General features: G+C 42.7%; 1 protein-coding gene across 7 annotated transcripts; it reads right to left on the reverse strand.

The window, feature by feature from the left end:
- On the reverse strand, positions 1-27,780 carry LOC118109932 (serine/threonine-protein kinase WNK1). Of its 7 annotated transcripts, XM_035157404.2 has the most exons (29): positions 27,559-27,780; positions 23,544-24,781; positions 15,996-16,168; positions 15,560-15,780; positions 13,755-13,912; positions 12,362-12,450; positions 12,049-12,268; positions 11,816-11,917; positions 11,213-11,674; positions 10,710-10,793; positions 10,299-10,334; positions 9,773-9,952; positions 9,461-9,559; positions 8,181-8,260; positions 7,928-8,090; positions 7,719-7,835; positions 7,293-7,406; positions 7,141-7,189; positions 6,906-7,043; positions 6,123-6,598; positions 5,604-6,008; positions 5,434-5,508; positions 5,181-5,300; positions 4,785-5,085; positions 4,082-4,250; positions 3,786-3,979; positions 3,484-3,624; positions 3,163-3,386; positions 1-3,019 (listed from the first exon to the last, which is right to left on the reverse strand). In XM_035157404.2, the coding sequence occupies exons 2-29, from the start codon at positions 24,327-24,329 to the stop codon at positions 2,642-2,644; spliced, it is 5,754 nt and encodes a 1,917-aa protein (XP_035013295.2). In that variant the 5' UTR covers positions 24,330-24,781; positions 27,559-27,780; the 3' UTR covers positions 1-2,641. The 7 variants fall into 7 exon arrangements, with proteins under 7 accessions (XP_035013295.2, XP_047195961.1, XP_047195963.1 ...); XM_047340005.1 differs by having other exon boundaries at positions 5,604-6,598; XM_047340007.1 differs by lacking the exon at positions 27,559-27,780 and adding an exon at positions 26,082-26,220 and having other exon boundaries at positions 5,604-6,598.
- Positions 27,781-27,924: the final 144 nt, after the last annotated feature.

Genomic DNA, 27,924 nt, shown 5'->3' on the forward strand with positions numbered 1-27,924 from the left:
TTTCATTGATATTTTTATTTGTTTTTACATTTTGTACAATGTGGAAAAACATACACAAAACAGACACTGAATCACAGGACGTCTGTAGGGAGGGATCAGAGATAAGAACCTGACAAACATCACTGTGTGTCAGTAGCTTGGAACAGTACTGATGGAGCTCTGACTGTTACATAGTAGCATATGGACCTAAAGCTTTGTTGTGAGCTTGTGCTGTACAGTGGCCAGTTGTAAGATTACACACCAGTGAAGCCAGCATGCAGAACTCATATGCGGATCGTCTGATAATGAAGTTGTGTCTGTGATATTGGTGAATGGCAATTTAAGGTGTCAACACTTTGTGATGACTCTCAGGAAGGCAAATAATAATAAAAAGATCACTAATATTCCAATATCAAAAACACTGAAGTCAGTAACAACCCTCATCAGCATGCAAATGTTTCCATTACCCCTCGGCCCTTATAAAACTTTAAACATTGCATATTCTGCATTGCAGTAACTTATTTTTTCTCTAGAGAAGTTTTACTATTCATCCAAATCTACAAGCAGGCAAAGGAGTCACAATGACAGCATGGCAACCGTGAGGTGATGAGACGAAAGGAGCATGAAGACTTCGGAACCTTGTACAGCGCTCGCTGCCTGAACAAGTGCTTCCACGAAACAGTTTTTATGATAAATCCACAGAAATAAATGCCAGCAAAACCATGTACGCATGAGCCAAATAGAAATTCACAGCTGATTACACAACCAACACAAAATGTAACTAGAGAGAGAGAAAAAAAAAATTGGTTTCCACATTAGTCAGTGTGCTCTTTGTTCTGCGTGTGTGTTTGTGTGTGTGTCTGGTCCATCGTTTCAGAGTGTTACATCCTCTTGAGTTGTGTGTCAGGTTGTGTTTACAGGTTAAGTTTTTCTGCAGCACAGTCACGGATACAACAGGACTAAATGAATCTGGAACTTGTCAATAGTGAGGATGCAAGGCACTAAAGTGTCCCTCATGTTTACAGGTTAGAGTGCGTGTGCATGTAGAGTGGGTCGAGCGTTACGTGAAAGCACTTTCCTCACATGAACGTATATACAATAAAATAGAAAAGGGTGGGGGGGCAGGGCAGTTATAGATGATGAGCTTAATAAACCTCAGGATTTACTCCTGCGTGGTGAGTAGAATACCAATAACAACCCTGCAATTGCACTTTTTATATTCCTTTAACTACATGTTGTTTAACAACCTTTAATAATAATTACAGTGAAACAACATCAAATTCTGATGGCTGAATACAGGTCCATAAAGAACATTTGTTTGTTTTATTAAATAACGCATACAAAAACAGACCACAGGAAGAGAACCCCAGACACTTGTGATTTGAGAGGTGGCGGCTAAATATATTAAATGTGACGACCTGTTAATCTAGAGACGTGCATGATCTTTGTAAACACCTGGGTGGAGTGGGGAGGTTGCGTCCCCCCCCCACCCCTGACTCAGAAAATTACAAATATTACCATTAATAAACTCAAACTGTATCATTCTACATGATGAGCAGACACTAAATGAAGTGGTTCCATGTGTCAACTTAAGATTCTCGACAAGGTTTCATTCCTGTGTAAATAAAAATAACGTATCACCCTGCAAACACCCACTACCCAGACTGTGATCTACAGCAGCATCACCTCTTCAGTTTTTCAGCTTCGAGTGGCGGTCAACACCAGGACAACGCTTTTCAATGTGGCAGACCCACCGGCCTACCTGTCAGACGTGAAGAATAAATCAGTATGATAATAAATGTATATGATAAGAGACAACTCAAATCACAGACTCTCACAGGGACATAAATATGCTAAACATGGAATCATAACCCAGTGAAGAAATATCTATGTACAAAGTATTTAATGTGTTTGGGGATTAAGGCCACAGTTACAAGGGACAGTTTATCTACTCTTTGCCATTATTGCGTTTACTTAATAGGTAGCCACTGGGAGGTGTTCATACTCCGACCCTCTCCGTTACACTCCAGCCTGACGTACTATGTCTTTCTTCTCCTCCTCGCTTCTTCGTACTGCTCCATCTGGAACAAGCCAACTGTCCCACTCGTATCTTCCACTTCCTGTACACTCACATTCTCCCCTCACTCTCTGAGACGACATAACCTACCACCCCAAGTCACTCAACCAGGTCAATGTTTAATCAGGTGTGTGTGTGTTGTGTTGTGGTGTAAACTGTCCTCAGTGAAGACAGGACCAGTAAGGATGTCCACCAGAATCCCTCATCTTCAAAAATAAATCTCGACGTTACAGCGTCTGCTCGCAGAAAGACATCTTTGGCTGCTGTCGGCTGTGCCTTTGGGTCGTTACATCACCAGACACAACCACCTCACTCCTCACGGCTCATTTCCACAGCTAATGGCAGGCTAAGTGTGAGACTCATGTGCTGCGGGTGTGTATTGCACTCTCCCTCCAATAACAGATTTTTGTTCTGCCTGAGAGGACACAGGTCGACTCATAACACAAAATGATAAAAGAAATAAAAATAAAAAAAAGCACAGCCAGCTGACCAGCAAAGAGAGCTAGTGGTTCTCAATCAGCGACTGTCTGGCTCTCGGCCCCGTGTGGCCCTGCAGTCTCCTCCTGGACCGGGGCTCTGACTGGGCTACGTCGGCCTAAGGTTGGACCCTCCGTGGCTGACTGGTTTCGGGGGTGCTGGTGTGGTTCCCATGTGGTAGCCTTGTTGCATTGTGGTCACTGAGGCTGTCGTAGGCGGCTGGTACTGTGGTAGTGGCTGCGCAGGATTAAGCATGCCGACCTGGCACGTGCCTGTGGGTCCTGCCCACTGGGGAGCATTGTACTGGGGAGAGGAATATCCAAACCCCGGAGCAACTGGGCCCAGGGAGCCTTTGCGGGGCCCCATGGCGACAGAGGGATTGGCTGGGGTAGTGGTGGTGGATGTGGCGTTAGAAGGCGTGGGAAGCGATGGGCAGAGGTAACCTGGAGCTGAGAATTTACGGCCCATGTTGGCTGGGGGAATTATCTGTTATAGAGGGAAAAGAAAATCTTACTACTGATAACGCTGCATTATTATATAAAGTAAGTGGTAAACAAAAACATAAATATCAGACGTGATCATAAAATGCTAAGGATCATTTTGAATTAAAGAATGAAGTGAAGGCTTACATCATGTGCCTGTGCCGCCTGTGCTCCAGTTTTAGGACCTTTCTTGCAGAGGCTGATGGCGTCTCTGGCCCAGTTATCCACCAGTTGGTGCAGGTCTTTAGTGAAGGTGACTTGACCCTTCTGGGTGTGAGAGGCAGAAGGAGTGGGTCCAGTCGCCTGGGTCAGCGAAGCTAAATGGTTCTGACAGGGCCCTGAACCGTTTAAGGAGCTGGTCCCACTCAATCCTGGCAAATGAGAAGAGAGGTGAGATGTGAATTAGAAAATTAATTTAGGAAATTATTTCAACAAGTCACTGAGATGAGATTAACACTTTGCACAAACCTGCGGAGTAGCTACTGAGGCTGGGCATGGACGGAGAGGATCGGAGCTGCTGTATGGACGAGCTGCCAACTGCTTGGGATGCCTCTGTTGTCATTTGTGAGACCTCTGATGCAGCGGGAGGTCTTTGCTTTGGAGGGGATCCTGGGGAACCAAAGCACAGACTGAGGTTCAGATATACACATGAACAACTTAGATATTTGGTAAAGCATAAACAGAACACAAACTTAAGTATTGACACCAAAGTTGATATTAAATTTGTCTTGAGAATCAAAAAAACACAACAGCCTGTTCAGTGAACTCACCTGAGTGCATGGAACCGGGCTGTCCACTGCTGCGAGCTGATTTGTAGCTTTTGCTTTTCAGCCTACGTCGACCTCCCGCCATGGCCGCAGCCGGGGAGAAGACAGAGGAAGGAGTATTTTTCCCCATTCGCGTAAACAGAGCCTCAATCTCCTCTTTCTGACGCGACTGTAAGATCTGAATCTCGCTCATATGTCTGTGAGCGGGAGAAGAAAGAAGAAAGAACTTATGAATACTTCAGAGCTGTGGAGTAACATAAAATAAGAGTAGTGTAAAATAGGATGAATATGTGACATACTTCTCTCTAAGATGGCCAATTTCTTTCTGCAAAGCATCGTCCTCAGTCTCCGAGTCGTCATTGTCACTACTGTAATGTGTATGTGCATTATGTGGGTCAGAGGTGGAAGACGAGGGTCCGTTCTGCCTACTGGAGCCGTGTGATGGGCTGGAGCCTGTCGCTGCAGTCACTGAGGGAAATAAAACACATGAGGTCACTGCAACACAGAAGGGATACAAATGTACTATTGACATCAATTTATGTTCTGTGCGCGGGATTAAGACAAAATGTGTTTCCTGCGAATACACTGATCCAAGGACTATCTTCTGATATGATGAAAACCAAATGTATTTCAAGCTGAGTAGATAGATAAGTTCACTAAACTTCTAAATTCTATCAAAGCTCTCATTAACAATTCCCACTGCAGCGTCTGCCAACAGAATATATTTAAAAATAATGAATGAGGCAGAGGAAAACGGATGGCTGTGATCAGACAGACATCTACTTACAGCATCTTTCCTTTTGTCACTTCAGTTACAATGAAAGCTGTGATTTAACCGATAAAACTGTGAAGCATCAGTTTTGTGTGGTACTCGTCAGTGTGCAATATAGTAGGACCCCATGTAACACATTAGTCCAGTGTGAGGAGGGTTTTAAACTACTTTATCAAACCAGTCTCTGTAACTAAGATTTAGTGTGAATGTGCTGTGAACCTGGTGCACACCTGTGACTGAAAATCGTCCCACTTTAGAGCCGGTGCTGGATCCGGATGTGGCATTGCTGCTCGGGGACACTTGGAAGCGTCCAATGGTGGTGGGCTGACCGGACCGACCGGCAGAGAGAGATGAGGCTCCACTAACACCATCAGTTTCAGCAACTACTTTACACAGACTGGATGACCGGTGGAGGGTATTTTCTGGACTTGAGGGGGAGGAAGAGGAAGAAGAGGAGGAGGAGGAGGATGTGGTAGATGACGGTGTGAGGGAGGAAGAGGAAACAGCGCTAAAGTGATCTGGAATGGATACCTGAGAAAGAGGAAGGAGGTAATTATTATAAAAATGAGCCCAAACTTTAAGTCAGAATTCACCAAAAAATAATCTGAATCTGTGTGTCAACTTACTTGGAAACGTCCCAGAGTGAAACCTGCTGCTGGGAGCGGTGCTCTGTTACCCCTCTGAACTGTCTCTGGGCTCAGAGCTCTCCTCAACTGCGCATCCAAGCTACCCAGAGGTTGATGCGACTGTGGAGTCACACAAATAGGAAATGAGGAACAGGATAAGTGGTTCAATAAGTAGTGCACGTGATATACTTAGAACCTCTGTGCTCTAAAAACCCTGGGGCAGGGAGTGTTGCAGGGATAATGTAGATCTCACCTGATTTGGTCCAGGAAACGGGGCTATGATGTCAGAGGGAGGTGTAGCAGCTGGATCAAAACCAGTGGGTAGAGTCTAAAAAAATACAAACAAAGAGCAGAGTTAAATCATTCATTATTGCAATAGACTGCATGTTGGATTCATTATTGGAGGCAGCAGTTTTCACTAACCTGTGCCCTGGGCTTTGTTGGGGGGGTATGGGTATGTCCTCCCGGGGTCATACTCTGTCCTGGGGTGGTTGTGGAGCCAAGAAGCCCTTGCACCCCAGAAGTGAGAGGAAGGTTTGATGGAGGCACCATGACGGCTCCAGGTGGAGGGGAAGAAGTCCCAGTGGGAGGAGAGGAGGTCCCCGTGTTCTGACTAGGATCCAATGACGCTGAGGCGGTGCTCTGGTCTTTAAAGAGGGACCGGAGCTTCTTATCTAGAGCTTGGATGTCATCTCCACCAGCGGCCTTTGACTGGAGCTCAGCCCCCTCTGCCTCCACTGGCTGTGCTTGGACCTGATTCTGAGCAGCTGAAGCAGGAACAGGCTGGGAGGTTGTGTGCTGTGGTGGATGGATGGATGAATTCATGGGCTGAGAAGATGTAACAGCACCATTAAAAGGCTGCTGCTCTGAAGCAGGGGGAGTACTAGTACTGGTAGATGGAACTCCAGCAACAGAAGAGACAGACACAGAACTACTACTTGCCTGAGGCCCAGGGACTGCGGGGACGGAGGTCTGTGCTGATGGAGGAGAAATGGTAGAAGATGCGGGAGGGATGTTGGGAGCTGGTGCTGGAACTTGTGAGGAGGGTGTTTCACTAGAAGACTGAGGGGGTGGACTGGGATCACTGGCGTCAGGAACGGGAGTTTGGGTCTGCGTGGATATAGGTGGAGGGGAAACCCTCCCAGTGGAGGGAGGCAGTGAGGATGTCACAGTAGATGGGAGAGACACAGGAGGGAAAGTGGTGCTGGTGGTGGAAGCTACAGCTTCAGGAGTAGCCAGGATATTGGTAGAACTCAGGCCGAGACCAGCCTCAGTGGACGGAATGGTGGCTGGCTCTTGCTCAGAAGAAGGGGGGTCAACCGTGTTGCCTCTCTCTAAACGAGACCTAATGTTACCGAAGGCCTGCTGGAGGATCCCGGATGGAGCAGACAGAGAAAGGCCCAGTGCCAAAGGGAGAGCTAGGAAAAAAAAGGAGTAATTACAAGATATGAAAACTATATAAAGGCAAATTTACAAATGTAGAGAAATAAGTAGGGACTGCTTTTGCAAACAGCTGTGAAATAATGAAAACCAGATGATAAACATGGCGGTTATATTTTCTACAATGTTATATTTTAGGAGCTATATTTTTTTTATAGCCAACAATAAAGATGTATATGTGCTACAATATTAATCCTTGGCCCCTCACTAATTTTAAATATTATAATAGACAGACATCTTCTACATCTGATTTCAAAACTGAATAAAAACAAACTTTTCTCTCACCAGGTTCATCTCCAAATGAAGTATTAGCAGAAGAAACTCCAAAGAACTGCTCTTTAAGACGAGACTCTGGCACCGGGCTGACGATGAACCTCCGTCCTGCTGAATGAACTACCTGCGCGGTCGTACTGGGGGAAATACCTGATGGGAAGGCCAAAAAAGAAAAGTCAGATATGAGACAGGAGGAAAATCAATAACTGGACATTAAACACTGTATATTTGAATAAAGGTCGTTTACCTGGCAGCATGGGAACAGACAGCGCAGGCTGTTGTTGGAGGTCACTCATCTGCAAAGAGACAACATGTAGTTGGCAAAGCCCTATAGGTTCAGACAGTGCAGATCAAAACTGTCATGGAGGGTGAAGAAGATGATGTGTAGTAAAGAATTACCTGGGGAAAAGCTTCCTTTATCCCTTCTCCTTTCTCGTCAGCCATTTCTATGACTTCACGGACCTGCTCAATGAAAGACTCCCGCTCACACTCCAAGATGAACTCACTCTCAACCTGGAACAGAAAACAAAAATGAGCAACTACCATTACATGTAGTGTGAGAATGATCCTCAGAGTGGCTGCATATTTGTTATGGTCATTGTCAATGGTTGAGGCAGCTGATATTAAAAGAGGAAAAACAATAGTTGAATGTGCATTTCACAGTGAATTGTCATCATCAGCTGTCATTCAATAGGATTTTGTGAATGGTCGCCAAGCAGAACTATATAAATATATTATGAGTATTGTAAGTGCAGAATGAGATTATCTTCCTTCTGACAGTAAATATTTCTATACATGTTTATTGATCAATCAAACCAGTACTACCATGATCTGTGCGATCTCCTCTGGATTATCACCATCAAGGTCAAATTTGAAGGTGACCATCTTCCTGTTGTGGGTTTCCAGCTGACACTCTGCAACTCTGTCACCCACATTCGAGATCTGCAAAACAACCATTTTAATTAATTGAAATGTTAAGTGACCAAGAGCTTGATTATAAAAATTAAAAGGACATGATCAGTTCAGTTCCTTACACTGAGCACGTTCAGCTTGGCCTTTGCAATCTTCTCATGGCGGGAGCGGCTGCGCACGGATCGTCTCTGGTGACGCTTCAGTGAGCGCCCCTCATGGCGACCTCCTGATGTAGAACTTCCATCGTTGCCGTCACTAAGACCAGAAGCTGTATCCGACAGGCAGCTGGGAAAGACATGAATCCATGAGAGGGAGATCGGGCAGGTTGTGTGGGGCCCATGAAACCTCCATTAAAAATGAAAAAGACGTTCTCACCTTTCTACAGATGGTAGAATCAGAACTGAAGATCCAGCTAGCAGCTCGCCTGGTGTTGACTGAGGAACACTCACAGAGGCCTGAAACAAAAAGACACTTAAAATCAAGCCCAAGATTTCAAATCCCTTATTTTTTTGCATTAATATATAAAACAATTAAGGGGTTTAAAACAGTAAAGCCAATTATTGTTTATAGGTGTGTTACTCATTCATTCAATTTCATTTTTATAATTTATGCTGACCTACTATTGAAAGCAAACGTAATGATTAAAACGAGTTCATCCACCAGATGGAGCCGTTGAACCTGGTGAAATGAGTTGTATCTGGCTCCAGACTCCATTATTCATCTCTGAGTGTAAATATGAGGCCGAGAACATAAAAAGAAAATATTGGTGCAGTATTTGTGTCAAAGAACTGACTGTTTCATGCCATAAAGACTTTAGGATGAGGTCAGATGAGAGTGTAAAGAGCCACCAAGTACATACAGATGAAGTTGAGGTGGATGACTTTCACCCCAGAGCCTGGAGTTTGAACCCCTTTTTATTTTTATTTCTTGAATTTGTTTGACTTGTCATTCTCCATTTTACTTTGTTATTCCCATGTTATTCACTTACAAATTAAAAAGGTTTAGGCACAAAAACAAGTCGGTTATGTTGCTGAATTCCCACAGGATCTATCCCTCGATAAACAGACACAACATACTGTGTAGAAAAAAATAAAAATCACATTCTGATATTTTTCATACTAGTTGGGTTGACTCAACATGCTCTTGCCCTGGAACACGGCTGCAACCGTAGCTTGTAAATGATGTTGTGCAGCAGTTTTCATTTCATTTCCTCTGCTGTCTCACTTTCCAGTTCCTGCCTTATTGTTTTTTATAATACTATCATTGTATTGTAACTGTGATCAAATGTATTTTATTTATTGCATGCACTTAGCTTGTATGAACTGGGGCACTGCTCAAATCCTAATCATAAAAACAAATACTGTGCAATGCTCTGATAATTTAGTAGACATTTTGGTCTGTGGTGGTGTTAATGCAGAGGATGGAAAAGGAAACTTTACTCTTGTCTTACTCGTGTTTTTACTAAGGCTCTATAATATAATTTACATGACTGTGTTTATTGAATTTGATGTAAATGTATACAAAATATGCCAAATGAGCACCAGGAAAATGCTCCAGGGAGGAGAAACTGTATCAGGAAGTGTGAGATACATGCTTCACACCTGACCCAAATACACCCACACAAACACAAGTGACTTTTGTGCTCTATAGAGTACCTGCAAAACAGAGAGGCATGAGGCCTGATAGAGGAAATATAGATGCTCAGCGTTGATTGGAGGAGACATGATGGGCGTACTTGGATCATTGACCCAAGACTAAAAGTCATGCAGGATTGAGTAGCATGCAGACGCAAGAGTGGAAGAAGAAAGTGGACGGCCGCAGAAATAATGTGCGAGAAAAAGAGGAGAAAAAAGATTTAGAAAAAACGGACATAAGGAAATTAATATGGTAGCAAATGATGAATTAAGGAAAGACAAGTTCAAAGATATATGCATAATAAGTTTCAACAGCAGAGGAGTGTGCAGCACCTGTAGCTGTTGGGCTCCAGTCTGAGCCTGTGGTAGAGTAGAGCTCTGAAGAGAAGAGCTGCTCTCTGGGTGTTGTTGTTGTTGTTGCTGCAGCTGCTGCTGTAGTTGATGCTGCTGCTGCTGCTGTTGTGGAGCAGTTGGCTGAGATGATTGGGGGATCATCACTTGCTGGTTGGGAATCTAAAAGAATAGAAGTGATAAAGATTGAGTGGTAGAAACCAGACAAATTTGAACAGTGGCAATGAGGGTACAGCCTGCAAATCGGGTTTCTTTCTAATCTAAATCTCTCTGATTGTGGCTCTGGTCCAGAGCCAGATGCACTTACCTCTTGGATTACATAGATACCATTTGACAATTTTCATCAACTCTGCATGTAGGATACCTGAGTTAAAACTAACCACAAAGACTGAGACTGCCTGACAAAACAATAGAGACATGGAGTTTATTTTTCCCCCCAGGACATAATATCGGTAAGTCTGTGCGTGTATTTAAAAGTGGCAACAGGAAAATGGGACATTTTATCTACCTGAGGGGGGAGCGATGGTTGGTAGTACACTCCGTACTATAAGAAACAAAACATAACACAACACAGGGTAAGAGTAGGAAACTTGAGAATCCAAAGAAAAATAATAAGGGAAAAACTGGGACTTGGAGCACTCAGCTACTTTTAATGCAGCTGCCTGAAGCTATAGACTTTAAAAGGTTAACTTAACACCCCCTGACAATCATGTTTTTGCTGACACAGACTGGTTGAAGTTCACATTTGCTGCAGTGATATAGGAGTGTGCTCTAGGTGTGTGTTCAGGTAACGCTGACATTACTGCTAGATGTGTTGTTTAGGGCACAAGATTTGAACTTTAACTTGAGGTCAGTGAAAAAGGCAGTTGGTGTTAAGTTGCTCTTTGAAGGTTATTAAGACACAAAGGACAACATGTACCTGTTGCGGTCCCCCGGGAACAGACTGGTTTGTAGGTGCGAGAGGAACAACTTCAGGCTGGACACCTTGAATCTGGGGTTGAACCTTGAACACCAGAGAGAAAAAACAACAGCACGTGATGAAAATGAGACGGAGCAGAATGTAAACACAGGGCACGTGTTCCCGTTGGGCCATGTTTTCGGGTGAGAGGATTATGTTCATTTTGGTCACATCACATGCAACTGGTACTGCTGTGACTGTATAACTGGGCATTGGAAAACAAAGAACAGGGGGCCAAACAAGCAAAATCGAATACACAGAAATCTCGTCTGTATGTTTGTTATAAATATATACTTAACTCTAAGGAACGACTGGAAATGCATCTTACACACACACACACACACACACACACACACACACACACACACACACACACACACACACACACACACACACACACACACACACACACACACACACACACACACACACACACACACACACACACACACACAATGACTCACCACTGACAACTGCTGCTGTTGCATTTGTTCATTTTGTGTCTGCAGGCACGACACTGGGGGCTGAGGGTGCTGACTGGGAGGGGAGCTGTAGGATATTCCAGGCTGAGGCTGGGCCTCGGCTTGGTCGGCTTCAGGTTCCTCCGACTCTGGCTGGATGGTGGCCATACTCTGACCATGAACTTGGACTTGCCCAGTTGACTGGGGCACAAAAGGGATCACTTGAGCCATGCCAGTGATTTGGTTTGATTGAGTAGTGTTGTAGTTCGAACTAGGAAGGTTCTGAGATGCAGGTTGAGCACACATTTGTGGATTGTGTTGGTTTGGTTGTGGAGGGATAAAAGACTGAGTCACCGGCTGGGGCTGAGGCACCTCCGTGCTGGTTAGTTGGACTGGTTGCTGTGCAGGCAGCACCTGATTCTGCTGCTCCTCTTCCAGCCGTCTCTTCTCTTGATTTTCTCTGACCTTTAACACAGTCAGCACCAAAAGTATTAAAATCTCTAAAGAGGCCATTACAAGGCAAGTCACGTGTACATCATGTCACAATTACACACAATCTATGACAGATATGATAACATATGATAGTGTATGTTAGTATGGACACACCTGCTGCCTCTGTGCTCTCTTCCGACTGATTAGAGACACCCTGTCCTTTATGGCCTTCGCAATGGTCTTGTGGTCACCTTCACACACATACCCAGACTCAACCTACAGTACAAAGACAAAGTAGAAGATACTGATGACAACAAAAACTAATTTTTTTTGTTGTGCAGTGTTTATACGTGTTAATAAGTATATATATATATATATTTTTTTTAAGACTTCAAAGGTTAATTCACCATTTCCTGAGCCACATCTTCTGGGACATCTTTGTCGAGGTCAAAAGAAAACTCAATAGCTTCGTTGTCTTTGTACTTTCCCTTGAGTTTCTTTACATCCTCAATTCTCAGCCACAACTTAATAGCCTCAATCTCTCCATCATCCTCTTCTGCCAGCTCCACGCGCAGCCCTGTGTCCTCCTGGAAGAACGCATGGTTCAGAAGGTCCTTGATTGAATACCTATATAGAGGAGACAGGCAGTGAGTTAAGATGATTTTCTGGAGACCTTGACAGTGCTCAACTTGTAAAATGTTGTCTTGTTGAGTTAAAGACCTCTCATCCTTGTTCTGGCGAATACATCCCTCGATGATCTCCTTCACTTCGGGAATGGCCACCTTGTCGAAGCTGCCCGGCTTCACCCCCTATGGGAAACACAGAACCCAGAATGAGAATAATTTTCATTCTCGTTTGACCTTTTTTATATTTTGGATATTATCCCATATCTCGTTGTCGTTTTTAGTTCAAACTGAACATTAGCATTACAAAAATAGTTAATATCTGAAATAATGACCACCTTAAACTAACTTTATCCTTTAAATTTGTTTTGGAATTTATTTTGCTGAATGAATTGGAGAGGGTTGCTCCCAAGAAACAATCTCCATTCAAATAATGTTAAAGGGTTATGTTATGCATTCTGTCTGCCGGCATTCAGAGATTGTGAAATGTCAAGCGATGGGAAAAGGAGGGCATGAGTCGGTGGAGGACAGCTGATGAGAGATGATGAATTGAGGCAATAAGCAACAGGAAACTGCCTGTTTCTACAGGAAAAAGGACGACGATGAATGGATGAGAGCTGCACAGCTGCGCTGAAATAAGAAAATAGGAAGAACAACCTACATCCCCAAGGAGTACTACTGTAAAAACAGAGGATGTCTCGCTAACTATATGTAGGCTCTACAACACAATAGCACTTTGCTTCTAAACTGAGGCAGGTGTGTCTGGTGCGCTACAGTATGAGCTACTAGCGGCTCATTAAAGAACAAAATAACTACTTTGCTCTGGGGGGGAATGAAAATGCACTTTTGAATCACGTGGCAAAGACTTCAGTATTTGTGCTTAAGCAGTTAATGATAAACTGACATACTTTCTAGATAACAGCCTGGGAACAGGTTCAACTTTTTTTTATCTATGAGTGTCATAACTGTATGAATCATATGTATGAATCATATCAGTGACCCATGCATTTCAAAGGTAACCTGTATGAACAACACTAAAAATATGTTGTTCTTCCTATGACAGTTACTGCCCCTTCTGCAATGATGACAAGACTGAACCATTAGCCCTTAGAGAAACAGCAGGGCTGTACTTGTTCAATCATCCACACCTCATATCTACATGATTAACCAACATACACCACACTGCAGAGGAAGAGAAAAAACTAAAACAATATGAGGTGAATCTGAGAGGCTTGTTGTGTTAATAAAGTGTTTTCTATTGAAGGTCACTCAATAAGGGCAAGGGGAAATTGTATAGGAGATACAGGGATACAATCAAGTTAAGAGCTGAAATACAACACTAGAGGACAGAAATGTAATATGAGCTGCATAAAGAAGTGAGAGCAGGAATATAAAATTATTCCAGAATGGGAAACTAGCCTTCTTGGCACATAGGAAGAGGTGAAGGCAGGGGCATAGGGGTGACTTGGATGGTTGAAAAGAGGACTTACGCTGGTAACTCTGCGGTAGATCTGTGCAGCATTCTGGCACTCTGAGTAAGGGTACTCTGAGGTGGCCATCTCCAGCATGCACATTCCAAAGGCATACACATCCACTGACTCGTCGTACTTCTCCTCATACATCTCAGGCGCCATGAACTCAGGGGTACCTTAAATCAGAACAACTATTCAGAACTCTCGAACTTCCTTACTGATTGAGTGGGGTTCTCACAACCCATTGACCCTCTGCTCCTCTAACCCGTGAGGGGTTGAGGAAGAGGAGGTTGAGAAGAGTGACCAGCCTGCTGACATCTCGGGGGTAGAACCTGTGAGGTGAAAGTTGGAAGAGAGAGAGAGAGAAAAAAAGAAAAAGGGGAAGGAAAGCAAAAAAAGAGACAGAAAACAAAAAAGGAGGGAGAAGCTGGGCTCAGTTAGATTGTAGAGAAGAAGGCACGTGTTTGTCTGTGTAAGACCTTAACATGGTGCGACATAATGTGACTGAGGTTACCGATATGCAGAACACACTCGCTAGCCAAAATGAATGTTCTTTACATTCAAAGATTAGCTTTAAAATTAGGCACTTTATATCCAGGCCAATATATAGTGGAATTTCCAAAGGATGCCAATGATCTGGGTATGAAAATATGACCAGCTATGGAACAACTTTTGTCAAGACCTTACCTTACAACCACATGAACATTGCCTCTTATCTTACACTTACCTTTGGTAGTCTGACTTACCGTCTCTTCCTGAACTGCAGGAGCAAACGTTACGGTCAGGGCTGAGAGAAGCAGGTCCCATAGCTAGTTACTGTGTTGAGCAGTGTATTCATGCATATCAGTCTTATTCTATTAATTAATTATCTTACATTAAATCTCAGGTCTTACACAGAAAAACTGATTGATTATTTGAATGTAATTGTTTTTGATATTGATGTATGTTACAGCACACTGTCAGACTTACCAGGCCCATTTAAGTTCATACTTACTCAATGACCAGCAGTACCCTATTCATTCCAAACAGCAGAATTGGGCACAGCTGAGGCTAGAGCCTACATTTTAAAAAACATACCCAAGAATGTGAAAGTAAAAAAAATAAAATAAAAAAATAAAGGAAAAAAAGGCAAGAGGCTGACAGAGAGAAAATGTGGAGAGCTCCCTGGACACAAAGAAGGAGCAAAAACATTCTGCAGTCCTGCAATATTTTAAAAGACAGTAAGAGACAAACACTAGAGGCAAAAAACCTGTTGAGGCAAATCCATAGAAAGAGATGTTAAACATTATCAGTGTAACCGGCAAACAGACCACATATTTCCAAACCACAGAACAAAGACCAGTCTACAACAGAAGCAATGGCCATACCTTTAGCCATGGCCAGGTTAGCCTGCAAGAAGGCATGACAACCATTATAATACTGGTATTAATATTTAACAGGATGAGAAATGTTTGGCTCTACTTACATTCAGTAGTTGCCTGAAAAAAAAACTCTCTTTTTTTTGGAGAAACATGGAACAGAAATATTCTGTACAGTGACCAAACTTGATAAAAAAATACTGTGGAAGTGCAAAGAGCGAAAGCCTTGTGGTTATCTGCCTAAGATTACCACATTATTTGGCCTCCATTTGAGCTGTGGTTTGAGAGACAGCTGAAACGCTGTGGTCTGTTTTTGAACCACATCGTCAGAAAAACAAGACAAAGGAAAACATATTCTTTACAACACCATCATTGTCAATACAAACAGAACATCATGACCTCAGAACAGGTGCTGTCCCAAAGCAGGATAAAGACAAGGAGATAAAAATGACTTTGGGGTCGTACCTATAACACTCTTGGCAAAGGATGAACGCTTGAGTGTGGCCAGTCCCAGGTCTCCAATCTTGACAGACCCTGTTGGGCCTGTGATGAAAATGTTGTCACACTTAAGGTCCCTGTGGATGATCGGGGGAGCCCGAGTATGGAGGAAGTGAAGACCCTTGAGGATTTGTCTACACCAGCTCCGCAGCACTTTAATTTTCATCACTTTGAAACGCTTCAGATATCTGTAAGAAAATAGATCATAATTTTCTAACATCATCTCTGCTGCATTTCCCCAAAGTATCAAATATAACACAGAACAAATTAGGCTGGTCTTTCATGGAGACTTCAAAATAAATGCCAAAAAATCTAAAACCTGGGATAATAAAAAAAATCATAATCAATAATCTGGATGCTGAGTCCTGATTTGTGATTTATTTCAGCCCAGTTGGAGACTCACGTTTTGAGTGTGCCAGATGTCATGAGTTCCGTGACCAGAGCAATACACTTCCTGCCTTTGGAGGGTCCCTCCCAGGAGTCATAAAAACGGACAATGTTGGGATGCTGCAGTCCCTTTAACATCCCCGCTTCCTCCTTAAAGCGCTGCCGCTCTGTCTTTGACAGCTTACGATCCTGCAGGGGGCAAAAAGGAGAATAGGAGAAACTGTTTGAAAATTTCACACAACTCAGAGGGCAATGCTTTTTACAGATGTGTACGGGTTTAGAAAAGATGAGGTACAAATATCTGAAATGATAAAGATTATCAGTATTAATGGCCATGAAAGAGTGTTTTTCCTATGCAGCATCTGAATGCTGCAAACTGATCATAAGTCATAAGTCAGTCTTCTAGACATTCCAGGTTCAAAAAATGTATTTGAAAGGTTAATAAAAAAGGTATTAGTACACACAGTTTTCTTTCAGCACTTGCTCATATACTCTGACTCAAGCACATACACAGTTGAGACACACAGGGATGTGTCCCTGTTTTCTCTGGCAGACGACTATGTAACAAAAGGAGCGTGTCTAGCTTTGTCCCAGATTGGAGGAAAACCAAAATAAGTTAAGAGCCACAGTATTAAAAAAAGATCAGTACAGTGCAGACTATGTCAAAAATAAACAAACAAAAAACAGACACACACTCTACTCTAAAGTAGGTTTAAGCAATGTGAGGGAAATTAATTATAAATCACCATAACCAGAGGATATTATAAATAGACATATCACGTCATGTGTATACATCTGGAAAAACACCTGCTGTAACGCATGTAAATTGATTATTTATTAGGAGCGTTCTTGTTTGGTTCAATCTGGTAAATAAGACTGTTTAGCATTGTTCACTTTAGCCACATTGATAGATGTTAATGATTATTACATATGTATCTGGTATGAAGCTAATGTTGTGCTCAACAGGTCTTATATTCTGAATAAAGATAAGGATGATACGAGTCGACAAATGTGTGGCAGCTGAGGGGTTTGTCAATTACTCGTGGGGATATGTATATAGGCCTGATAGCAATATGCCCTGATGGATTTAACATTCCATAAAATGACTGGAAAATAAATATGGATAAGGCAGAAATGCCTTTTGTAGGTTTGGCGTCTTAACAAAAATCTGGAATGTGTAAACCCACCCGTCTCATGTTTCCTGAGCAATTCCTGGTATGGCCTATATACACAACATGCGCGAGTTACAGTTGGGGTGTGGAACCCCACAGCTAAAGAGTTTCCTTGAAAACCCCAGAGACCTGGCAATAGTCCAGGCTGTCCAGGAAATACAGCCTATTGGAGCCCTGTGGAGAATGCCTGTTTGAATTTGTGTGTGTGTCAGCACCAGACTGAAAACTTTCCAGTGAGTGACAACACGCAATGAAAAACATATTTGAGAGTGCTGTGGCCCTTGCTGGAGGCGTTCTGGAGGTTTGAGGGTGAATATTTTTCTTGTCTGAGACAGGGCAGGAAACACAAAATGAAAAGGTTGATGGCAAACCTGTAAACAATTAGGAGCAGAGGAGATGACACTAAACCAGAAGAAATGTCAAGAAACCAGAGGTTTAGAGAAGATAGACAAGTAGTGGAGGCTCCATTGACTTGGATCGACTGACCTATTTTCTAGAGTATTTATCTAGTGGGGCAGTGGCTCCCATTCGTCCTTCTGTGCACCATGTGAAAAAGTCATGCACAGCAGCAGTCACAGAGTTCCAGGCCTTGGGTGTGTAGCACCACAACCCCCACACACACTGAACTGCTGTATCAATGAAAGCATTTCCACATACTATCACTGCCAATACTTCCCTTTACAAGTGCAAACCAGTAAGAACTGCATTACCTGTAAGATATATTATATTCACTTGCTTAACGCACATCTACCTTAAACTCTGCATAAAAAAAACTGAGGAGGTTGTAGTGATTTGTGAAGTCACATGCTAACACACTGCTACGACTTAACAAAGCACATTTCAGGATCTGTACTTAACAGGCGGCTCCAAAGTTTTTCACTTGTAGATATGTATGCGATATTTAGTAGGTGGCCATCACTCCTTAAAAGAATGTAGGGCCTGTGGAGCATTTTTTAAGAGGCCCCGGACCAGTAAAATCTCTCCAGGAATTTACAATCTTTAAATCATGAGATAGACATCACACTCCCTATCAACTGTAACTTGAAAGACTGGACTTGAAAGCTCTGAAACATGTGACCTGCTTACTGTCACTGGTCACAGTTCCTATCTGATCCACGAGCCCTAAGCAGCGAGGCCAAAGGTTACCTATCCAGACCTATGCCATTCATCTTTTTTCTGTCTCATTAACTGGTCTTGAAAAACAACAGATTTAGAGAAGATTCTTTGAAAGTTCCCTTGGGCCTACAAACTGGTTACTGGATAGTGGCTGAACAGATCAATAACGGTCAGGAAAGTCGTTAAGGGGAGAAAACCCCCCACACATTTCCAGAATATTTAACAATATTTAACGTCCCTGCTTACGATGCGTTTTGCCAAATACTCCATTCTTACTGTGTGTCATCACTATAAGCTATTTAATTAAGTGAAATAGCAAAAGTAATGTTTTGTGCAGATTTTCTTGACTGACAGGTGAGTCAACCCATCAGCTGAGGTGGCTGTGGCTTGGTTATCCATCCTCCTCTTAGACTCTCCCATAATTTACGTAATTTAGATTGTGAAGCTCAAAACCTCCCCATGATGATCACCATTAGCAAAAACCGAAAATCAGACCGTGTGGTAGTAGTGTGGTCATATTCTGCATGCTCCTTTGAGGGAGAGGCAACAGCAGCTGCAGTTAAACCAGAGCAGCTTTATCTGACTGAAGTAATTCTTCCTTTTTTAGTTGTTGGGGTAGTGTTACACAGTGTTTCCACAGATCACTTCCAACTAGGCCCTAAAAGCAATAGTTCACTCTCTGTATCAAGGATATCTGTTAAGACACTGGAAGGATCCAGCTGGCCCATTCCCCAATGGCAGTTGCCATAGCAACCAAGGTCAAAGCACAAACCCAATTCGCATAGAAGATATGATATAAACCCAGTGTACGGTTGAGTAGGATTCTACTGTGCCTCTTTTCAGCCTCAGTGTGGAATGGTATGTTTTGCCCAAAATGCTCTGCTCTGATTGGTTAACTGCTGAGTGTTTGTCAAAAAATGTCATCATCTGGGTATGCGTCACCCAGAGGATGACATGGGTCATTCTGTTACAGAGGGCAAAAATCACCACCACCACCACGCAGGCTTTTTCTTTGACTAAGAAATATAAATGTAAACAAATTATGTAGGCTACAAAACATTATTATCGTTTGAAATGATGACACACCGACTTTTGCAACACCTTGCTTTCAGGTTAAAACAAGATTGACTCGCCCATCAGCTACCAGTAAGCAAACCTTAGTGTGAAATCACTTGCTGCACTGGGAGGAAGATTAAACAGTGAATAAGGCTCCAGTCAGATGTGGTATTAATCACCATGTGTCACAAGAGATCTGATCACAAGTGGAGAGCTCTAAGTTCATCACTTTACACCTGACAGTAGGATGTGTCTCCACATGTCTCAAGTGATCACTTGTGATCTGATCTTACTTCCCTGCTCTATATGCAATCACACACTTCCTGTCATGTTGTTTTTAGACAGTCTGACTATGACGGTGACAATATCATCCAAATTAGTTAATTTCAATTATAACTCAAACTTTTTATTCTACCCGTGTTAACTTCCTCTACAATAAAGCACAACAGTGGAATACAACTTAATTACACTGAATATCAATTCAATATTTCAGGATTCTACCCTGCCATCAGAAACATACTGCTATTCATATAATTTTATTATTTTAACAATAATCATTGTGCCCCAATACTATCTGGACGTATTATGACCTAAGCGGTTCCAATGTGAAACACATCTAACTCCAGTTAACTACAGTATGACCAAAGTGGAGCAGAAAATACTGCTTCTAGGCAATGGCCATCATAAATAACCAAACAATACTAAAAATAGAGTGAGTGAAAAAAGCACGTGATCATGCCAAAGGCTGGCTCTGTCAGGTCCCTGCTCTGAGGTTGACACTGAGGGCTCGATGCAGCCCTTTGGGAGACACGGTTTGAGATCTGAGGTCTTTGGAAATAAATATTTGGTTTTACAGAGAAACTCTGACACATGGCAATGAGGTCGGAGATCACTCTCTTGTCAGCAAAAGACAGGCATGAGTCATACAGGCATTTGTGAAATGACTCATCATCTGATCTTAATTAAGTCGAGCCACACACCATGAATCGTCAAAGTATTCTCATTGTTGATGACAGCCACTAAATTCACGTTTTGCTGAGTGTGACTTCGTTGATTTGTGTGAATCATCGGCTTAAAAAAATATTTTTCATAGGCAAGGCTTCTCCAACTGAAAACAGCCTGCACTTGTGGATAAATCCACAGATAACATATGTATATGCAATCATTACTAAATAGGATATTTGTTCCTAATTTTTTTATGTCCAACTCAGAAATAAACAACTAAAATTCAAAATCGTACAGTAAACTTAAAGACTAGCAATGATGAAGAATAATTACAGATGAGTCACTGTTCCACTATTTAAATACAGCATGTCAATCTCAGCGGATACCAACAGCCAGCTGGACAGGCAGCTCCTATAACTTCCAAAGGATACCTGGGAGGGAGATGTAGATAAGTGGAAGATGACATGGTCGAAGATGGATGAGTGAGTAAGAAAAGGGAGGCGCCTTAATGTATTCCTCTCTATTCCTCAACTTCCTCTCCGTGGTGACCTACTTATTGTTCAGACATGCCTGCAATCTGAGATCCGAAACAAATGGGTGGGTTCATGGGTGGGTGAAAAAGGGTGGACGCCTAGAAATTTTTAGAAGACTGTGGACAGATGGTCCCTCACACTAAACCAGGGCCATTTCATTTAAACTTAACATACTCATGTTTTTAGCCGTGGTTGCAACATAGCTTGAGGGAAAGTGGACTGGATCGTCCATCAGTGGAATTCTCTGGTCCAGAGTGAAATAGCTGTAACTACTTAAGACCTTGGTGTAACATTTTATGTGTCCAACAGATTTGAGATACATGTGTTTATGCAAAGTCCTTTCCTACATGGTCCCTTGTCCCAAAAATAAATGTGATCAATTAAAAAGTACAAAGAAAAAACACATTTGCTTGATCACTTACACGTAAAACTGAACACCAGTGTAGGGATCTGCAGCAACTCTGCATTACATCCTGACAGGACTGCCAGTGTTGGCCTGGACATTTTTTGCGATGTTTGAGGAAGATTTAAAGATTTAAGAAGGGAAAACTTGCTGGACAGGTTTTATTAGCATTCAAGCGTAGAGTCCTGCATATGTATTTTAACATTATGTTCTAGAAATGTGCCCTCAGGATGTATGTGGAATGTAACAACAGTGGAGAGATCATGGGACAGCTTTAAGGACCACATGTTAGGGGATTTCAGCCACTGTGTGTGTAGTTGAACCATTTGTAGGACTGAAACTCTTGAGTTGACAGAGGAACGAAGGGGGACGAGAGTGTCAGGTTACATGTTCATATTTCAGAACAGACCACAAGCCTTAAACAAAGCTGGTTCTCATTCAACTCTAAGAATTGCAGTAAATCTGCCCTTTCCACTGGATCGGACCCTAAATACAAGTAGTACCTGACAAAGACTGAATTCTACAGTGAGGGGAATCATTTTCTACAAACCGAGTGAACAAACAGATGGATGAGGACAATTAGATTTTCGCTTGCCTTTTCAAACTGGTCCAGACAATGTCACAGGATATTACAAAGATCTTTTTCTGTCTGCTAACATACTGATTCAAGCCCCAATCTCAAGTAAATTAATAAATTATTGACTCAAGAAACAATAACTTATAAATCACTCAAGTCTTTTGCCTTGTGATGTCTACTTATCCTTAGCTGTAGCCTAACACTAACCTGAACCTCTCATCTAAATATCACCTTGCCATAGAAGAAATCAAAGTACTAACAAAGAAGATAAATTGGAGCAATCACTGTGGTTAAGGAACAAAATATCAAATTTCACATGTGTGCTACAGCAGTTGGCCAATAAGTTGTTTTTAGATCAAAGAGAAAGAAAGAGGGGGAAAAAAAGATTGTTATGTTTAGACAAGAAAAACTAATAAAAACGACTTACAGTGTAATTTTAACTAATTGAAGTAGTAGGAATTTGAAACAAAAAGATTAAAGAAAAAACAGAAAGCTGGGGGGTTGACCCAAGAAACAGGCCTTGGCAGGCAGGCCAGCCTGCTGTGCTTCACACAGGAGATTCCTCTATCAGGAATGTGACCCATTTTACATTCAGACAAGCGGTCGGAGCAGAAACAAACTGAGCATGCGCGTGGTTCGCTCTGTGTGAGGGGGGAGGGGCACGTGCCTTCAATCTTCACATTGTTCTGAAACCAGTGTGCATGAGCTGTGGCTGTATGTGCTGCTGTGTGAGGCCTGTGCCTCTCATGACAGGGGGAAAGCGTGACAGTAAAAGCAAACATTCATCTGGTGAATGAGGTCAAACTTTGCTATGGGCCATGTAGCTGGAGCTGCTTTGGCAGAACAGACAGCACATCTGCAGAAATTTTAGACAAGCATTTTTAGGAAAAAAACCTAAGATATAAATATATATGGTTCAATAGAGACGTGTTTAAAAAGAGGAATAAAACGTAACCGAATACTCTTTGTACAACAATTCCTGGACATTTTTGCTAACTATAATCATTACAATGACATTTTTAAGTTTTACTGACTTCTTACAGCATTTTAGATAAGATTTCCATCCTAACCTAAATAATGAATCTCCCCTTTCTGAAGACAAGAATTTGCAGTTACAGCATAATGTATTGCTAAGATAATTCTGCATGTGTGGAGGAAAGTTATCATAATTCATTTCAAAAGGGCCTTTAAAGTAATTTGCTACTGTGGAAACTGAATACAGGAAATCATTATCATTATTACTCAATTCTGCAAACTACCAGTGCAATTAAAAAAAGTCTACCTTGATATCTATTCAAGGGTAAGTGTTGGTTATTCATTGGTCATAGTTATAAACATTTATTATACAAGCCTTGATAGTGCATCTTTATGGCAAAATAAAAATGTTTTACTTTATGTGCAGTCCTTACGACCGCTGTTGACTGAGTTGTACCCAAAAAATGAAATTTGCAAGGTTTTGCTGACAAATGCAAACATAGGAAATGATTGGCATGTTTCTCAGAGGGGAAATGACAGAGGCTATATCTCAGGTAACAGTGTGGAAGAAAATTGCATTAGTTCCACTCCACCATGTTCAGGCCTGGTAAAAGCAGGCCTGAACATGGACACTTGCAGTAGACTGCAACACCAAAGGTGGCTCAATCAAAGAACGTGAGTAACTGATGTCCTCATAGCTGTTAATGTGTAGACGCATGCACAGAATTAGAGTGATAGAAATAAGTGAAGGTCAATAGTAAGAACTATAGTTATCCCAATTTCATACCTGAAGCTCACACCAAGCCACCTCCACTGTGGTCTCAGTGTCCAAGCCCTTGTAGACGGTCTTGAAGGAGCCACGTCCAATTTCAATGTCAAACTTTAGGAAACGCCCATCTGGTGATGTTCCCACTGCTTTGGTCTCTGCCTCTTCGATGTCATCCTGCACTTTTTTCTCAGCTTCTCTCTGCTCTGCCTCTGCCCGTGCCTTAGCAGAGTCCTTATATTCTTCTCCCTCTTCTTCTCCATGGTGCAACTTCACTTCAGTGGTGCTTTCAGTTTCTGTTTGACTTGGCAAATCTCTTCCCAAGCATGGTACGGAGTGGGACACCACCACCACGTCACAGATATCTTGTACATTGGCAGCCTCCTGTTCTAAAGGCACTACTTCCACCTTAGCTATTTCTATGTCTTTTCCTTCCACTATTCCTCTGCCACTATCAGCAGACTTTTCATTTTGAGCTAAAGTTGTTTCAGTCCGGGGCAAATAAGCAGCAGTAGCCTGCTGCCGCTGAGGGACGGATTCACGTAGATGAACCCGTTGGGGAGCAGGGATGGGGATCTTGCTGGGTAAAGGGAGGGCCAATGCTGTAGCATTGGAATCACTGATGACACTCCGACGCAAGAAACGGTGTTCAGGGTTACATCGATCACGCTCCATGGTGTGATGCCGCCGTCTCACTTCTGCCGGTTGGCGGCTATCACCCATCATTGAATCAGAACTGGGTCCGTTTCCACTCTTCTGGGGGGGGGCCAGGAACTTCACCATTTTGTCATCTGGCTTTTCCGACATCCCACCACCCACACCAAGAGTAAGGGGGTACAACTACAGTAAAATTAAAACAAAGATATTTCCATGTCCGTGATATAGCCTTGTATAATCAATATTTATCTCTGCTTTAAAAAGAAACAAGATAGAAAGTCTTCCAACTTCTATCTCTTTCTGTCTTTTTATTGTTCAGTATTTACACATATAGTACAGAGACTGGAGGTGTAGAATGGGAGGTGTTCTCTTGTAGATAGAAAAGGATTGAACACCGTAGCAAGAGACAGAGGGCTGATGTTGATTTGCGAGTCTCTTTAGGTCCACACCATCCATCCTGTCAGACTCAGGCTCCAGGTTCTCTCAAGCATAGGGGATCACTGGAGAGGAACGAATGCACAACCTACGACAGGGACCAAACGTCCTACTGCAGGCAAAGGCAGATTGTCGGGACACTCCAGATATATTCCAGTCGAGTTTCACTGCAAGAGAATAGAGAAAACAAAAGTTCACTGACGTGTTTTGTAAAGTAACCAGCATCATGTCAAATGTCAACAAGATTAGTAAGAAACCAGCCTAAGTGTTCGCAAGCAGAATTTACAGTATACATAAAGTTTAATAACACTGCTTTACACGTAAGCACAGCTGACACAAACCATATAACCAGTGCCTCAGACAACACGTAAGTCTACTGCTTGTCTACATGAGCATTAATCGTGTGCTGCACTGAAGCAACATCATCTAGTGACCCACTCCCTCTCTGATAAGATTTGGTGTCTTGCCGAAAGACATGTCATGCACAGTGAGGGCACATGTTTCCCGTCACCGTGACTCCACTGCAGGTCCTCAACTTTAATCACATTTCCAACTGAGCCCAAATCGATAAAAAACATTAAACTGATTAGCAAGCATGACATGTTTTATCTATATCAAGTGTTAAAGTAAGCACCGAAGGATGTAATTTGGGACCAATTCCAAATGCACCTAACAGCCCTTTGCAGTGACACAGTAACCTCTCACAGCCCCACGCTTGGTCAAGAGCAGAAATAACTAACCGAGCACAGATGACAGCCGATTTGTTCTCAGTCTGTGGCACAAGGACGACATCACACACACAGAGCTACGTATTAAGTTAATGAACATGATTAACTGAGATTAAGACCATTATCTAAACAGCTTCTGTACATTACGAGCTAAAGCAGCACAAGTCCGCCCCAGCATTTAAGCTGAAGCAGCAGAAGACACGTGTAACCATAATCGTTAACAGGCCTGCAATGACAACCTTATTACTTATTACCCATCGGTACCCTGACACGGATGCAGCCATTTCCAGCGCAGGCAACCACAATGTCAAAGCCAACCCGAGGCAGCGTTAGCGGCCAGAACATGTCGATACACAAAAACAGACACACAGCGCGTATTCGTTAGCTTCATATTTTAATCTGAGCACACACACACCTCTCTCCCAACGCACCCAATTCCTCACCGTCTCCTACGTGACACCGGCACCATCTAATACGGCAACATCGAGCATACAAAGCGAGGAGGAGCAACGGCTCTTTGTTAGCCTGCTAACGGCCACAGCTAGCACACACAGCGAGTTAGCTGCCGTTAGCTAATCCGTAACCAGCCATGAATGATTCCCACGTCACGTTTTTGAAAAACACATCCCTGGCTGTGTTTAGAAAATCCGAGGTGCGTTTATTTCACGGTGTGTTATCACGTGTAACACGTTTTTAAAAAAAGTTAAATTCAGCGTTTGTGGTGTATTGACGTGTATACCGTGTCACGTCCAAGCTTCCGCCCCTGATTGAGTCAGTAAGGGCAAGATCCAATCGTGGCAGCGGCAGCTCGTAGAGCAACTTCCGGTGTCAATAAAAACTGCCACGAATTCGTGTAAAGGCAAATTATGATAATAAATACAACATGTACAGTTTCATAGTGTTTAAAGGCAGCTGCCTTCGACGCAGTTGCCTTTGTTGCCAGACTGTTTGGAGGCAGCTGCCTTTGTCGCCACGCTGTTTGGAGGCAAAAAATTGACAAAAAAAGCTGTAAACAACCAACAGCGAATGACCTACTACTGTTTAACCAAGTTGTATGTCTTCAGTATTTATATGAATTCAGTTAACTGACACTGACTCCATGGACAGCAATATTGATTCAGGCTGGCTTATCCTTATAAAGTGAAACTTACTGATATTGAAGCAAACTGTTATTTTTACTTTCCTGGCTAACCAGTAATTTCAAGTTCATCTCCACCAAGGTTACCATGTACAACTTGAAAAATAAAACCTTTTTTGCTTTTGATGACAGATAGGCATTCAAAATGTGTAAATAATCGCCTTTTTATGTTTGAGTAATTTGCGCAAATGCAAATCATAATAACTAAATTTAAGCATTAAATTATAGCATTGTCTATTGTAATGACATATTGTGTCAGTGATGGTAAATGTTAATAATGGAACCTTAAAAAGGGGCTACAGAGCTGCAACAACAGACACCAACAGCAGGTTTTACGTGTCAAAGATAGCAAAGGTATTGTAGAAAGGACTGGGTGACTTTAGTATTCAAAAAACTTTGAGGTTCACAAGGCATGAACATTAATTTGGATAATGCTACATTAATACCAGCTTCTCACCATCATCATTTCAGACAGAGGAGTAAAGTCATAGCAAATGTAAGGAGAAATAAATACAAACAGCGGTAGTTGCCCCAAACAGAGTGGCAGCAGTGGCAACTGCCTTTACGAATCAGTGGCACCGGAAGTGCCTCAACGAGCTGCCGCTGCCACAGTTTGAGCTCGCTGCCTCTGGATTGCCTTGCAATACACGCCGAGCTAAAACAACCGGATGCGTTGGCCCAGTGTGACGCCGGTTGGAAAGCTACCAGGCAGCGAGAGATAGCGCCAGAGCTACACGGCGAGCTAACGTTAGCGAGGCGGGTCTTACCGATGGCCTACAGAGCCAGGCCCACCTCCCAGCTAACCCATCCAATTTGACTGAAGGATCACAACACCAACGCTTGATTTGCTGTTAATACGCAGTGTGATATTATATTTTATAACAGCTGGTCATATCCGGCTGGTACACCTGCCACATAAATAAAATTAACCTCTGTGTATTTGTATGAGCCAGATTCAGACGTAGACGCAGGTAAACAGGGAGATACAAGTTTAACAGGCTCCCGCGGACGGGGATCACTTTCTGGCAGACGATCACTCCTCGGCACGACACCTGTCGGCAGACAGACAGCGACCTACCTCCGTATCGTATCCACAACACAGCTGACCGACGGGGGCGATGAAATCCTCCACACGGCGTGAATCCGTCTCGGTGTAAATGAAGAGGAGACACACATGTATATAATCCTCCAGCGAGGAGAGGAGACGTTCACCGGCGGATGTCAGAGTTGAGATTTGGGAGCTCGCTCTCAAACAAGCGGAGCTGTTGCTACATATTGACCCAAGAAACGGGTTCTCCCTCAAAGCGCATGCGCAGAGGGATGACATCATCAACGCACACAGACAGTCATGATATCAGTGTTTTTTATGTCTCTATTCCAGTGGCTTTAAGTTTAGTCTTAAAATGAATTCAACAACAAACATTTAATGTAGAATTTCTGCTAT

This window comes from Hippoglossus stenolepis, chromosome 5, assembly GCF_022539355.2.
Source record: "Hippoglossus stenolepis isolate QCI-W04-F060 chromosome 5, HSTE1.2, whole genome shotgun sequence".
Classification (NCBI taxonomy): domain Eukaryota; kingdom Metazoa; phylum Chordata; class Actinopteri; order Pleuronectiformes; family Pleuronectidae; genus Hippoglossus; species Hippoglossus stenolepis.

Coding starts and splice junctions, on each gene's coding strand:
- LOC118109932 (XM_047340005.1), bottom strand. CDS start 24,329: ATGTCGGAAAAGCCAGATGACAAAATGGTGAAGTTCCTGGCCCCCCCC. Junction 4,251..4,784: donor GGGACGATTTTCAGTCACAG/GTGTGCACCAGG, acceptor TATTTCCCTCAG/TGACTGCAGCGACAGGCTCC. Junction 3,980..4,081: donor ATTGGCCATCTTAGAGAGAA/GTATGTCACATA, acceptor TCCCGCTCACAG/ACATATGAGCGAGATTCAGA.